The 14,863-nt window shown below is 39.4% G+C and overlaps 3 protein-coding genes across 3 annotated transcripts in view; all 3 read left to right on the top strand.

The window, feature by feature from the left end:
• LOC102199468 (ras-related protein Rab-8A) overlaps window positions 1-4,547 on the top strand; it is an 8,638-nt gene extending 4,091 nt beyond the window's left edge. The window contains exons 7-8 of the mRNA XM_005734058.2: window positions 1,480-1,530; window positions 1,664-4,547. Coding sequence (XP_005734115.1) covers window positions 1,480-1,530; window positions 1,664-1,753 — 141 coding nt within the window. The 3' untranslated portion in view covers window positions 1,754-4,547. The remainder of the gene's footprint in view (window positions 1-1,479; window positions 1,531-1,663) is intronic.
• Window positions 4,548-6,864: 2,317 nt separating this feature from the next.
• Window positions 6,865-11,110, top strand: hsh2d (hematopoietic SH2 domain containing). Its single transcript, XM_005734057.1, has 6 exons — window positions 6,865-6,870; window positions 7,302-7,492; window positions 9,248-9,337; window positions 9,444-9,609; window positions 9,791-10,051; window positions 10,503-11,110. The coding sequence occupies exons 2-6, from the start codon at window positions 7,368-7,370 to the stop codon at window positions 10,965-10,967; spliced, it is 1,107 nt and encodes a 368-aa protein (XP_005734114.1). The 5' UTR covers window positions 6,865-6,870; window positions 7,302-7,367; the 3' UTR covers window positions 10,968-11,110.
• A 2,288-nt stretch (window positions 11,111-13,398) lies between these two features.
• Window positions 13,399-14,863, top strand: part of tax1bp3 (Tax1 (human T-cell leukemia virus type I) binding protein 3) — a 5,668-nt gene continuing 4,203 nt past the window's right edge. Inside the window, exon 1 of the mRNA XM_005734055.2 lies at window positions 13,399-13,644. Coding sequence (XP_005734112.1) covers window positions 13,606-13,644 — 39 coding nt within the window. The 5' untranslated portion in view covers window positions 13,399-13,605. The remainder of the gene's footprint in view (window positions 13,645-14,863) is intronic.

The following is a 14,863-nucleotide window of genomic DNA, read 5'->3' as shown; positions in this document are numbered from 1 at the left end:
TGCACATAAGTTTATAGCTATTGCTAATTTCTAACTATTGTCCCTTGTTGGGCTTACATTCATAATACACAAAGTTACAACATTCAATTACATGAAAACCAAAATACATCATGAATATAACTACAATTAATAATGTAAAAAAGAAGGAGATAATTTTATCTGAAATGAATGTGGCTATTATGGCATGACATGGTTAAGAGTTTCTGTGTCTTTAAACACATTAGAGAAAGTTTCCAGCTGCAGTGTGGTCAGAATCCATTAATCATGCACAGCCACAGAATCCAAACCTTTTGCTCCTTCAAAGTGGATACAAAGAGCAAAAATGAATTTCTTCATCGAGTAATATGGTCGCATTCCAGCAGCTAGTAATTCAGTATTCAGGCCGCAGGAATGTTTCTGAGCTTTGACACGACTGGGATTTCCCCAATTTTCAATCGTAATAAGTGTAATCCCTCCACATATCTTCTTACTGCTCAGATTAATATCCCTGTCTCCCCCACAGTCCTAAAGCCAGAGGCAAGGAAGTCTGAGTGCAGCACACCAAACTGCCCTCACTGGGTTTCCTCTGGTCTTGGGGCGTTTTCACATGCACATGCACTTTGTTGTAAACTTGTAGCTTTTCCTTGTTTTTTTTGTATTCGGTTTCTTTTCACATGGAGAAAACTCCAACCAAACCAAATGTGGAACTATAAAAGACACAAGAATTATCAGTTTGCGCCACAGACACATCTGGACAATAAACAATCTTGAAAACAAATACAGTATGAAGGTAAATGGCCTGTATTTGTATAGCGCTTTACTAGTCCCTAAGGACCCCAAAGCGCTTTACACATCCAGTCATCCACCCATTCACACACACATTCACACACTGGTGATGGCAGCTACATTGTAGCCACAGCCGCCCTGGGACGCACTGACAGTGGATTACAGGGAGAGTTTAGTTAGCCCTCACTTCATTTCGTGGTTAATGACTACAGTTTTTGCCCTCGGCACATGTGTGGTACTCTCAAACTTGCAGCCTACACGTTGTAGTTGGGTCAAACGACCTCCTCCAAAGAGTCTCGGTGTGGTTGTTCTGAGCTGTGCCTGAATCTAATCACCGTGTTCAAAACCGCACAAACAAACCACCCTAAGAGGAAAATGAATTATTAATAGAGCACTTTTTAAAAGCACATGTTTGCCATAGAAGGCACCAAAACAACACATCCAATGAAACATTGATTATTTTTGGTGTTTTCATTATTCTAATAATAAATAGAGGGTAATAAGAAACCACTCTGAGTTAAAAGCCAAACAAAATTAAAAAACGAGTTATCGTCCAAACACTTTAGATTCCCTGTGATAATTGCTGGAACACTTGTTTGGGATTACATCGTCTTGTTGTTTATTATTTATTTCTTAGTGATAATTGTACTGAATTATTACTTCGATGCGGTGTAATGATCTTATATGTTCTGTTTTTTTTTTTTTGGTCTGCAGGCCTTCTTAACGCTTGCCAGAGACATTAAGGCAAAAATGGACAAGAAGCTGGTAAGAAAGTAGAGAAGTGAAAACTCTATTAGTAGCTTACCCACAGTAGTTTCAGTAGGTATGGTGTTAATGGTGTTTTCTGGTGTCTTGGATGTTTTTCTAATTAATGGGCTTTAACATTTGTGCATTTTAGGAGGGAAACAACCCACAGGGCAGCAATCAAGGAGTAAAGATTACAGAACAACCCAAGAAGAGCAGTTTCTTCCGCTGCACGCTGCTGTGAGAAGACGAGTGCGTCGGCAACCACCATCGCCTTAACCGTGTCCCCCCACTGGACATAACTGGACAGAGCACACGCTGATCTGTTTTATCCTTCTTCATTTGTCTTCCTCCTCCTTCTGATTTGTCCCGTCATTATGTAATTAGGAAAAGTCTACCCCCCCCTCCGCCTTGGTTTACCAGTCTTCCTTTAATACCTGTGGATCTAACTGCTGTGGGCTCTGTTACATATTTAATCTCATTTCTTTTTTTTCTCCCCCACCCCACATTAATTAATATTTTCAGTGTAGGCACAAGAGTGAAAGATTCTTAACGGTCACGTCCTTAAATACTAAGAAAGATCCAACCTTTCGGCAGTGACGGATAATAATTAAGGGATTCGTTCATCAAATTTGAGAGAGTTTTAATATCTACGTAACTAGAGAGGCTAATTTTTTAAGCAGCCATTTCCTGAGTTTATCATGTTCAAAAGCTGATTGTGCACAGCTAAATACCATATGGGTTGGATACAAAAAAAAGAAAAAGTATTCTTCTTCTTAGAGATTAAGGACGTTGCATGTACAACATTGCCAAAACTCTGTGCACAGAAGAGCACTAACCAGAGGAGAAAGAGAAGTGGGAGACCCCAGTGCCCAGCTGAACAACAATAGGACAAGTCTGAGAAACACACAGAATCGCCTCACAGTTCCTCATCTGGCAGCTTTTTAAAAGAATGTATTTGTCTAGACTAGTTTTGAAGTGAGTAGGAAGTGCTGTTGCATTTCTTTGATCAAGAATATAACTTTTTCAGGTGCGTTTTGAGCCTTTAATCCAACACACAAAGGCTGATTCTCCAGACGCTGAACTAGCCGCATTGTTTGCTTCTTTAGTCAGCACAGCATTCTTCAGCTTCTTACATGATAAACTTGCGTTAGGTGACACGATGCAACATTCGAAGCCAGAGGCGATGGTTGCTGAAAACAGGGTATGTATGCTTGATCTTCCATTAAAGCTCAGTGATGGTTCCTGATGAATAATTCCATTTATCATTAATTTAATGCGCTATTACATTAAAAACAAATATCCTTTTCCTTAAGGACGGTCCCCAGTCACCACAAACCTTTAGGCAGTGCTGTATTTGATCCTTATGACCAACAAAAGACCAGATTATACTTAAAGAATACGTGTATTACACATGTGTTTTTATAATATTTCGATTGTCACCTGTGCTTCCAAAGTGATGCGTACAATCCCCCCCCCACACACACAAGATATTATACTAGATATTTGTCCTGACAGGGTGGTCTAGCTCTTTCCTTAATGTCCACATCTATGTAAATGCATCGTGTAAATATATATATATATATATATAATTGATTATGATTCACCGTATTACAGAGTAATGCCAGCACATGTCACTCATCATATCCACAGTGGGGTTTACGTGTCCTTTCTTCTCGTGTCTTCTGCTAAAACATTCCAGTCCTCTTTAATGTGCAATGTAATGTATGAAAGAGCCCTGATTTTTCTCTTGTGTTCACATGTCTGCAGTAGGGTTGGGTTTTTAGAAGGGGGGGTAATTTAAGGGCACACACATGCTCCTTTTTGATGTTGCTTTCCACACCGTTTTAGCAATACCTACACTGACCACCTGGAGGCAACTTCAGCTACACAGCAGAAAGAGTCACAGCAATGGTGAAAGTGTGGTTTTATGCATTTGTACTTGTTCCGGTTGTCTGTTCCAATGGGGGAACATAAACACAACTGTTTCCTGGGCCTTGGATATGTGCTGTGCTGTAGCAGTATTTATGGAGTGAAAGAAATCATAGCACCAAAATGACAAAGTGCCCTTTTATGTTCTTCTTGATTATGCACTTTTCTTCCTTTTTCTTTCTGTTTTGGGGAAAAAAAGATTTCTTAACATTTATTGTCTGTGTTTATTGCAAGTCTTAACTGAAAGCAAAGAATTTGCATGCACAAGATTTCCACAGAGCCTCTCTGGGCTTCTTTAAAACATCTGAGCACTGAAACCAGAAATCTAGAGATTTTCTTTTTGTTTTCACAACATTCCCACTCAGTGATTGAACTTTTTCTTTTGTTGTTTATGCATTTGCGTAGATTCTGATGCTTTTGGAAACCACCTTCTTCCACCTCTCCTCCTGTGTTGTTTTGGTCCAGTATTATGACCATCTAATCTATGCATTCTTGGTGCGTAGGAAACCTCAAAAGGCTTTGCACAGTTGACTTAATGAGCTTTATTTGAGATTAGAATTGTGCAGAGGATCCTTGATCTTGTTTTATTATTTTCTGCTGTCACTCCATGCAATTACATCGAGAGCTCATCAGAGGACAAAAAATAGGAAATTGAGCAAATCACGTCAAAGGCCAGATAAGCTGGTCCTTTGAAGTGGTGCTGAAGAGTCATCCAATCAAACCTGTAACAAAACGGTTTTCCTGTGGATTTAAGGAAATGTCGGCTTTGCTGGTTTAAATTTGTTTCGGCTGTTTCTTAAAATCACTCTCAGTTAAAATCAGTTCACAGCTTGATGAAAATCCAGCATTGTGAGCTACAGTCTGCCGTTGCTTTATTCTGTAATTCTCTCCCTTTTGCAAATGTGACAGTTCTGTGTTCACATATCTTAAGCATTCCTGAACTACAATTGGCTTTCTTTGCTGATTACTGATGGGCTTCATGTGGAATAAAGTAAATAATTCAGCAATTGTAAATAAGATCTACAATGATTGTACTGTAGTTTCATAAATCTTATTGATCTACACTTTTTGTAGATATGTGTACTTTTGATGATTTATTAAAAATGAGATTCTTAAATGTGTCCAGTATGTTTTTCTGTGCAAAAACACAAAACATTTGCAGGACAAGTACTCTTGATGTTTTTCTTTAATTGTGTAGGTACACCTGTTCAGCTGGTTGTTGATGCATCTAACCAATCACATGGCAGCACCTCAGTGCATTTAGGCATGTAGTCAAGGTCAAGATGACCTGTTCAAACTGACAGATGCTGTCCCCACTGCTGTTCTGCATAGGCCTGAAGTGCCCAGGCTAGATCATTAACATGACTTGCTACGGATACCGACTACAGGATGGCACAATTGTTATCCTCTACATCAAGCTGTATGCCAGGAGTAAGTGAGACATATTGCAATGTCATTCAGGCTGGAAAAGTGTAATAAAGAGAGGGAAGATGGTTAGAACTGAGAGGACTGCACTACCAGACGACGACACCGAGGACAGCTACAAGTACCTGGGAATCCCACAGGCAAGTGGGAATCACGAAGAGGCTGCTAGGAAAGCCGCAACCACCAAACACCTGCAGAAAGTAAGCAAGTCCTGAGCAGTCAGATGCCTGACTCGGATAATCAGCTGGCTAAAGGATGAGATGGAATTCCAGCACCCTGAGACTGTCTGCTAAGAAGGACGGCCGAGGACTAGTGAGTATCAGAACCACCATCCTGGATGAAACAGCAAACATCCATGAGTACACTGAAGTAAATACCTCAGCATTGACCCCAAACTGGGTAAGTGGCTCCAACAGATCCAGAGCACAGTCCCATAAACAGAATTAATATATATACACTGTATATGTCATCATATATCATCAATTGGTTAACTGGTTGCACCATGACACCAGTACAAATCGAAAATTTTGGTTCCTATAATCCAGTTTCTCTGAAATCTATTTATTGATGTTTTCCCATCCGTGATGTAGAGTTTTGCGTTGCAAATGAATCTGCCACTCTACCACATGGTAATATGCAAATGTGTAGCTTACGGCATCAAAGTGGCAGAAAAACTGCAGAGCAGTCTATCGCCTCATATTATCACGGGGATCTTGAGAGACTTGATTATTTCTGTACAAATGGGGAGATTTCTGGAGTCAGCATGCCATCTATTCCACACCCTCTGTAAGCAAGCGTATTGTACTCGTGCACTTCCTCCTCAGCCTTACAAACAGGGAAAGAATATGCCCGCAGTCTGAGCTGCAGCTTTCACTTTAGTCAGCTGATGGAACCATGATTAGACTGAGGCTACTTCTCCCTGCCCCGTTCTCCTCTCTGATGTGGCACTGGTTTATTTTCTTCTCTATCAGTAGTTGGCAGTTTAAGGAAGCTTTAAGGTGTACAATAGGGGCCTGTTTGCTTGAGGAGAAGACATATGAGCATTAGTGGTTCCCTGATAACTTTCTTCACCAAGGTTTGAAAAAACAAACAAAAAAAAACCCAAAACGTATTTTTCATAAAATTGTGGAGGAGGTGGAGTGCGTAGGTGGGGGCACTTTGTGTATAAATGGAGAAGAGCCCTGCAGAAAGATTTGCACTGGAGCGCAACACTTCTGCTTCACACCAGAAAGACTTTGACCTTTGTTCTGACTTTTTTCTTTTTAACAATCGTCAGGTGGGCGGTGGATTTTCTCTGAAGCGGATGTCGATATTACAGGAATTTTTTTTTTATTGAATCATAAATCAGTCAATAAGTCACCTATTATGCCTGAAAGCAGGATCTATTTTTCTTTAAAAGATGCTCACCTGTATATCATGCACTGCATATAAAAAAAATGTGTTTTTACTAATGATAAGTTACATAAAATGCTGTGGGATGCGGACGTACTGCATGTCGTCAGTGACGTCTAGGAAGTTTCCCAGATGTAAATTGTTTTTCGGCACTCTGTAAAAATCTGGCCCTGGAGTAACGTGGGAGAGCTGGAAAGTACTGATAAAGTCTTTTGAGGGTTTTTTGTTGTTGTTGCTTAAAATCACTCAGACTGTCGCCTCTCCTTTCACTTGTGTTTTATCTCCAATCTGTTAAGTCAGAACAATCACTTGAAGGTCATTTTCTCCACAGCTTTGCGCATGTGTGCTTGTGTGCATACAGCCACAGATACAATCAAGACATGCAACTTCAGCCTTAACGTATGTGGAGTATCTGAATAATTTAATTTCTTATTTAGTGATGTTATTCAGTGTTTTCTATGTGTCTCTTAAAAAAACTATTCTACTGTACTTAAAAATTTACTGTATTCTACTTGGATCGAGTAGGGTTTTGGCCCCGCCCCCGCCCCCAGACAGGTTTTTTCAGGTGCGCGAGCTCAGCCGTGTCATTCTATCTCGGAGCTGCCAGACAGGGTGAGTAACTTTTCCTATGAGTTTGTATTTGACGCCAGAAGCAACATTATTGAGTTTTATTCACAAAATCAGTATTCTGTAATGAATTATGTGTTCATATTGCAAATTTAAGATGAATTCACAAATATAATTGATAAAGTCTTACAACAGGTACTGCTGTAAACAAAGGTATTAGTGAGTAGACTCCATCCTTTAGCTCTTTGCCATTTTAAAGGAAAACTGCATTATGTTTGAGATTGTTAAAATGCACGGGAACTAATAATAATTCACCTGAGGAACTGTTGATAGACATCACAGAGCACTTCACCTGAAACAGGAACAATGAATATTTAAAATGCATATTAACACCCAGCTTTCATACCTGTATGTGGTCTGTACTGTAGGTGCGTAGTTAATGTACAGACTAAATATACTAACTTCTTCATTTGCAGGTCTTTGTGCTCAGTGACTTTTCCATTAGCCATAACTGTCGATTAAATGAACCATTACGCAGGAGGATGGAGGGAAGTCAGACGTTTCAGGGACAACGTGATCCTTACACCTGGTTCACAGAGTCTCAGCTCCAGTCTGTCATCAGGAACGGTGTAGTCCCGGAGTGGTTTCATGGGATCATTTCCAGAAAGTAAGTTTATGAGATATATAATTGTGCTCGCATTATCATTATAAAAGAGGGAAGAACATTAGGTTATTCCAGCTTTCCAGGACCCTTCAACCCCAGAAACAACCCTGATAACTCATAAACTACAAGGTCATTCTAAATGTGGGTCTTGCATAAATTGCTAGTACAATAAAAATGTAAAACCATTAGTGGCAACATCATCAATGTTAAAGGCTTCATCACTTGCAAAACTAAAAATGTGGTCTATATGACACAGTGCCTATGTAATGCAACATCTATAGGAGAAACATCCCTGAAAGAGAAAATTAATGAACATTTAAGTTGTACAAAGAGGAATAATTTAACCAGTCCTGTTGCAAAACATTTTATGAAAAACATTGCAGCTTGCCTTTATTTTTTATAGGCATTGAAACCATTAAGCCCGGTCAAAGAGGCTGTAATATGAACTTTATCAGGGAAAAGACAGAAGCATTCTGGATATTTTGTTTAAAGAGTTTATTTCATGCAGGTATGAATAAGAATCTATTTTGTTTTTATGTTTTTAATTAGATTTTCTAATACTGATGTTTTTTTTTTACATATATGAGTGAATGTGTGATTGGTTCATTTGACTTTTTTTCTGCAGTATACTGTTTTATTTAAACACACACTGTTTGGTATTTTGTAATGACCCTGATGAAGGCCGCACGTCTTCACCTCATATCATATCATACCTATATCATTACCTTCCATCTACTCCAGTGGAAGGCAAACAGTCCAAAATATGAGGAGCTAAGACTGAAAGATTTCAGTTTTCATGACCTGATGTGATTGTCTAACTGACTGAACATTTTGTAAATGCTACATTTCTTTATTAATGTTTATTAAACTGTTAAAATCGTTCACATGCTACGGTATTCCGATATTTCTGGGAAAGCACAGGGTTAGACTCTTTTTCTCTCAACCGCCCATCTAATAGCCTTTAAACATCTAGGCACAAATATGTGTCAGCAGAGATTTGCATTTACTTTTCCTATAGGTTTTTTTTACTCTATTTTTAGGCGGTGAGACTGAAACTAATCTTTCACTCTGCCGGTTTACTTTGGTCACTACACAGTAATTCCATAGAGTAATGGTTGATGCACTCAGCTAGCATGTGAAAGATGGTTCCATCCTGGAAGGAGACTCAAATCCCTTTAGGGATACAGCGTTAAACAAAGATACCTGACGTCCTGACGTCTTGTGAATAAGGGAACAGCTGAAAGTAGCTTACTTCACTTAATATGAGACCAAACCTGTGCTGTACAATTGCACTATGAGAGATGATTATATGGGATGTATTGCACAATTACCATGTTTTAAAGCTGTAGATCAGTTATTAAATATAGCTGGAAAAAGGACTGGTATACTTTTGATAGTTTAGTATCTTTAATTATGGTGACAGAGCAGTTAGCACTGTTGCACAGGAAGACAGTCACAGGTTTGACTCCACCAGCTGGTCTGCATGTTCTTCCTTTGACTGTGCTGGTTCTGTCCGGGTACTCTGGCTTCCTTCAGCAGTTCAAAGACATGCATGTTAGACTAGCTGGTGATTCTAAATTGGCTGTAGGTGTGAACTCTTTCACTATGTCATATGATGTCATATGATATGCAAAAACTATTTGTAGAATATGCCCACATTTTAGTGACAGCTACGGTTTATAAATAACCCCAAACCATAAAATGTAAAGATTGAAGTGCATGCATGAAAGAGGCCTTTGTTTGTGGTCCTTTGTGTAGGACAGCAGAGGAACTGCTAATGGCTAAGCCGCCGGGTTACTTCCTCATCAGAGTCAGTGAGAGCAGGATCGGCTACACTCTCTCGTATCGGTGAGTATTTTCAGCATGACGGAAACCTTATTTTTAAAGTAATGTGCTCACACACTTAGTGACCCTGACACTCCACTCTGTTCACTCTAATGTACTGACCAATCAGTGCCGAGGACCGCTGCAGACACTTTATGATTGATGCACTGGAACATGGCTCTTACATCATAGTGGGGGAAAACAGGTATCACCGGTTTCTGCATGACCTGGTGGACTTTCATCGTAGAACTCCCATCATGCCTTTCACTCAAGTGCTGACTGTTCCTTGTGGACAGGTGAGAAAATGTGCTTGTCTCAACTGCATTCATGCTTTTTTTTTATGTTATTGTAAACTACAAGTTTACTTTTTAGTACATTATATAAGCTCAGCATAAGCTAATCAAGCTAAGCTAAGTAAGATTAATTGTGTAAACTACAATAAAACATCTGTGCTGTAACTTTTCTACATCTTTTCAGGCTTCTAATGACAAGACTGACTATGCAGAACTACTGTTTTGCTCAAGAGGTCCAGACTCTAGGGCCAGTTTGCCACCAAACAACTTCCAGGTTCCCAGCATAAATCCACCAGGGTCAAGAGAGGATATCCCACCTGCCCTTCCTCACCGCCCAAATTATTTGGGAAACTCACCAATTTTGCCTCCAAAAAGCCAAACAAATAGACTCTACCCTTCTTTGGAAGATGAGTTTCAACACAATACCTCTCCACCACCAGCACTGGTAAAAATGGCCTTGAAAACTGTTGTTCAAGCTAAAGATCTCCGTACATTGTCTGATAAAGTTAAGGTTAAAAGATTTTCATCTAAAAAGCTTTTCTTTGCAGTTAGCATCCTTTTATACGAATCTAAAGAATAAGTATGGCTCTAAATCTTCATGTAAAAGGATATTTGCTTATGATGATCAGGTTTGATTTAAACTGAAATAGTAGCATGAATATTTTCTCAAAACTGAAGACAGGTCCTGAAAACATGTTATCAATGAGCTACTTGCTGTGAGTGACTGAGAAGTCTAGATTTTTGACAAATTAGAAGTAAATGTAACCCTGCGTGTTGATGGATTTGTGGTGATGCACATTTGAGATGAGGTTTTCATTAACTTTCAAAATAAGAAGTAAAGAGATCTAAAAATAAAATAAAAAATAACTTAAGTTTGTCTTTATGTTCATCTGCAGCCTGTCCCAACACCCAGGAAGAAATATACAGGTGATAATCCTCCATCCAACCAGCCTCCCGAAGTCCCTTCTCGAGACTGCATGGCTCTGAAGCAGAATCAGGCTGTCAGAACAGTCTCTGCTCCTGAGAATCTGCCCACGTTTGCAGGCTCCGAACAACCGCCCACTACCAACAACCAGCAAGTGAGGAATCAAGAAGTAAAGCCGTCAGTCGTCACCAACCTAAAAAACTTCAAGAAGAAATTCCAAAAGAAGAGGGGCCCGTTGCAGGATAATTCATACGAAGAGATTAACACTGACAGGGGTGAAAATGATGAGCACGAGTACCAGGAGATCACGAGGGATCTGACCTTTTGTGATCCACCACTTTCCTCCAGCTGCACTCCTGTGAAGCTGACTGATGACATGTTACCCTTAGAATATATGCCACCTCCACCTTTTGCTCCAGGCTACGGACCCACATGAGAAAATAGAGTGCATAAAATGTAGTGAATATGGACAGGTCACAGTGATCACCTGAAACTATAATAAACAAGTGTGTCAAGTCAAGGAAGAGGTTAATGTGTACATCAGGGGTGTCAAACTCAAATACACAGTGGGCCAAAATTCAAAACTGGAACAAAGTCGCGGGCTAACGTTAATATTTATTGAAATATATTTATTCCTCCAGATATAAGAATGAATCTTTTCTTATGGACTCAAACACGTTTTGCTGAAAAACTGGATGTGGAACAAGCAAAGCTTAATACTAAACAATATATATATTAGCTGTATAATACCAGTAGGCCAGCTCTAATAGTAATTTGGTATGGCTTCGCGGGCCAAATGTAATTAGGCTGCGGGCCAAATTTGGCCCGCGGGCCAGAGTTTGACACCTATGGTGTACATGTATCCTCATCTGGGCAAAGGAGAGGAAGTGGTAGGCTCCATGCTGGTAAAATACTGCATTCGTCCAACCTTTATGATCCTTTATCTTTATGACCTTTGTTCACCTAAAGAGAGGCTTAATGTCAAAGCATTGCACCAGTCTTTCATTCTTAGGATGTGTCTACAACTGGCTAATGCAGACACTGAAACACAGTGAAACAGCTAGACTAGACACAAAATGTGCCTATCGGTTTCTTTAAAGTTTACTAATTAAATCATTCCGTGTGTTTTCTTTTTTTCCCTGTTGTATAAGATAACAGAGGCGGGATAGATGCCTCATCCTGTTTTCTGTCTTTATGCTAAGTTAAGCTAAGCTAAGCCAACAGCTGCCACAGCCTCATAATATTCCTATTCCTTTAACATTTAGGTCGCAAGGAATATTTATTATGCATAAAATTATAGGATAGATTAAACTGCCTCCTTCATGCAAATGTATTTAGTGCCAAATTATATATTTTTATTTTTTTTAAATGTTCCATACATCAAAACTCTATTCAGACAAAAGGTGTCACATTAAAATGAATAATGCAATAAATTTGTTACATAGATGTCTACCTGAAGCCAATCTCCTGCCATCTTTGCATACATGCTTTCAAATTGAGGTTAAAGTTTTTCATACACTTATTTGGTAGGATATTAAAGTCTAAACATGCTCAGGGGAATTTTTGCGTAGCATATGCAAATAAGAAATAACAGCTGCTTTGAGTAAAGGTGGCATGCTGCTGCATCACATGCAGATCTCTGATCAGAAGTGTGATAGAGACGATGAAAGAGAGAGAGAACACCCAAACTGGTACATTTTTTACAGGTGGAAACATACAGCAGTGCGCTCTTAAAAACATTATTTTGATTTTATGGCAAATAAAATTATAGCTAGATAGCTAAAAGAATACAGAGCTAGAAAAAAGCACTTCTAATGTTCATTCTTTATTTCTTGATGCATGCTCAATCAGTGGGTTTTGGTCAGTGGTCATGAGAATTTGCATAATTAAGATTAAGAAACTGACCTCCCAGCTCATTGTTCCTTCAGTGGGCTGGTTTCAGTCATTATGCAAATGTACTGTTTATAAGATTGGGGGAACCTGCAGTCAGCTGAGACTGAAGAAGTCACCTGGATGAGTGACGAAACGTTTCTCCCACAAAACGCTACGTCCAGATGAACAGAATCAACTTTGGGAGATTCATGCTTTATTCATCCCTCCACACTGTACTGACAGAAAAGTCTTGTATCATTACGGACTACCATCTAGTGGCAGCAAAACACACAGGATGCTTGCACAATGAGTAGTACAACAGCGTCAAGGTGTCTGGCTTTAAATGGTTACTATTTTCGTGTTTTACTTTATTACTTTAAATCAGAAGGAAACAGTTACTAATAGCTGAGACTATTTTAAACACGTAGCCTATATACTCACCAGCTACTGTATGAGTGCTGTAGCTATTATATGATTATTATGAGCTTGTGTAAGAGAAAAAAAATCAGCTTAACAAAAGCAATAAATCTCAAATATCAACATCTATATAACACTCATAAATATTTATAAAAATCGTTGGGGGTTTTTGCCTTGATAAGGAGGGTTTTTCTAAATATTTTTTGTTATATTGTTTTCTAGAGGAAATTGTCATCTATGTGATTGAGCGCAAAAATAAAGTGAAAAGTAAAGTACCGGTAAAGTAAAGTCGTACAAAATCCATGATCAAAGTATAATTAATTTTCGAATATCCTGTCGACTAAGTGATCAAGAAAACAGAATCGACCGAGATGTCGCTGTTAGCCAACTCGATATAAGGAAAACAGCTGTCGGTGTTCGCCTGAGCAAAGGAGGAGCAAAAACCCCGTAATGAGTTCGATTTGTTTTCATTTCTGTTCAGAGTCACAACAGGACGACTGCCAGCATTTAAACACCGCCCTCCCTGGCTACAAAGGTGACTGCCAGCATTTAAACACCGCCCTCCCTGGCTACAAAGGTGAGACAAAACACGCGAACCCGAACGCCTGGGGGCGACGTGACATCATCCCTAAAGCCTTTGGATTCCAGCTCGGGATCTTCCTCCGCTGTTTCATGTAAGGGTCTAGGAAGTAGTCCCGCTATCTGAATCGACTTGTCTTTAGTTTTTAAAACAGCAGAAGCGGAAAGTTTCTTCTCTATATAAGCCAAAAAATCTCAGCGAGAGTATGTCTTTCGTCCCAGGTCAGCCGGTGACTGCTGTTGTGGTAAGTTTGAGGGCTGTGGCTCGCCACATTTAACCGCACTCTATTGTTCAGCTTCTCACCCGACTTTAGCACCAAACCGTTTCGGTGCAAACTCTGAATTAACTAATGTTTGGTAACTACACGCGCTAACCAGCTAACTGGAGTTTTTGCTAACAGCAGAGCGACTTTCTTTGTTTAGCTAAAAGCAGTTGAGTGAGAGCAGCTGAACAGATATGAGCACTTTATGTACCCAGTAATGTTAAATTTAACCGAATAACTCATTAAATTTCTGCAGCAAAGAAGTGGGCACTAACGCGGGACACAAAGGGTGACATGAAGTTGACCGTTAATTAAAAGACAACTGAGTTTATCGTCAGAAAACTGCTGTTAATGAAAATGGGCGTCACCACCTTTTGTAAATCAGGCTTCCTGGTCTTCTCCAAAGCTGGAGATGGACAGCTGGGATTTTAGCAGGTCTGTGTTGTAGAGCAGAGTGTGTGACAAGCACTAAATTATCAATACTAGGAAATCTGAGCAATTGCTGTGATTTTGTGCTAACTGATAAGTCAAGTTTTTCAGAGTCAAATCTTTGTTTAATTTTATATATTTTCATAAATCACTGTTGTTTGATCTTATTTTGCTTTTATTTTACCTTTGCAGCTCAACATTTGTCCCCTCAGCGTCCCTTTTGTATAAATAGACTGAAATATCGATATGAAAGAGGCATTGCGTTTAATTTGTCCTGATCAAATAAAACAGCAGTCAGTGATTTGTGGGGATTGGATGAGGGTGGATCCATGCCCACCCAATACATCCACCTTGTTGCCTGTGTCCCCTAGCATCAGAGAGTGTGCACGGGCAGGGAGGTTGTTTATCCCAATCATAGTCTAGTCAGTTGTGTGTAAGAATCAGTTTCTGTAATGTCTTCTAAAATACATTTTTAATTCTTTAATATAATATTTTTTTAATGATCACTCAGTTGTGCCCCTGCTGGTTGACACACACTTCAGATCAAGCCACCTCCTATAATGAAATACTATAAGATAAAGTCCTGACTTACGCAATAATTGCGCTACTCTACTATCATTGTTTTTTGTTCAATGCCCTCAAAGGACGTGTGAGTGTGTTTAAATTCCCGTTAACTTTTCAGACATTTTTTGAGTCATGAATTCTCTCATACAGGAGGTAGTTGCATAACATCGTACCCCACACACACACACACACACACACACACACACAC

Source organism: Pundamilia nyererei, unplaced genomic scaffold (genome assembly GCF_000239375.1).
Source record: "Pundamilia nyererei isolate P.nyererei 1_Seehausen unplaced genomic scaffold, PunNye1.0 scaffold00056, whole genome shotgun sequence".
Taxonomy (NCBI): domain Eukaryota; kingdom Metazoa; phylum Chordata; class Actinopteri; order Cichliformes; family Cichlidae; genus Pundamilia; species Pundamilia nyererei.
This window is presented reverse-complemented; position numbering and strand designations above follow the sequence as displayed.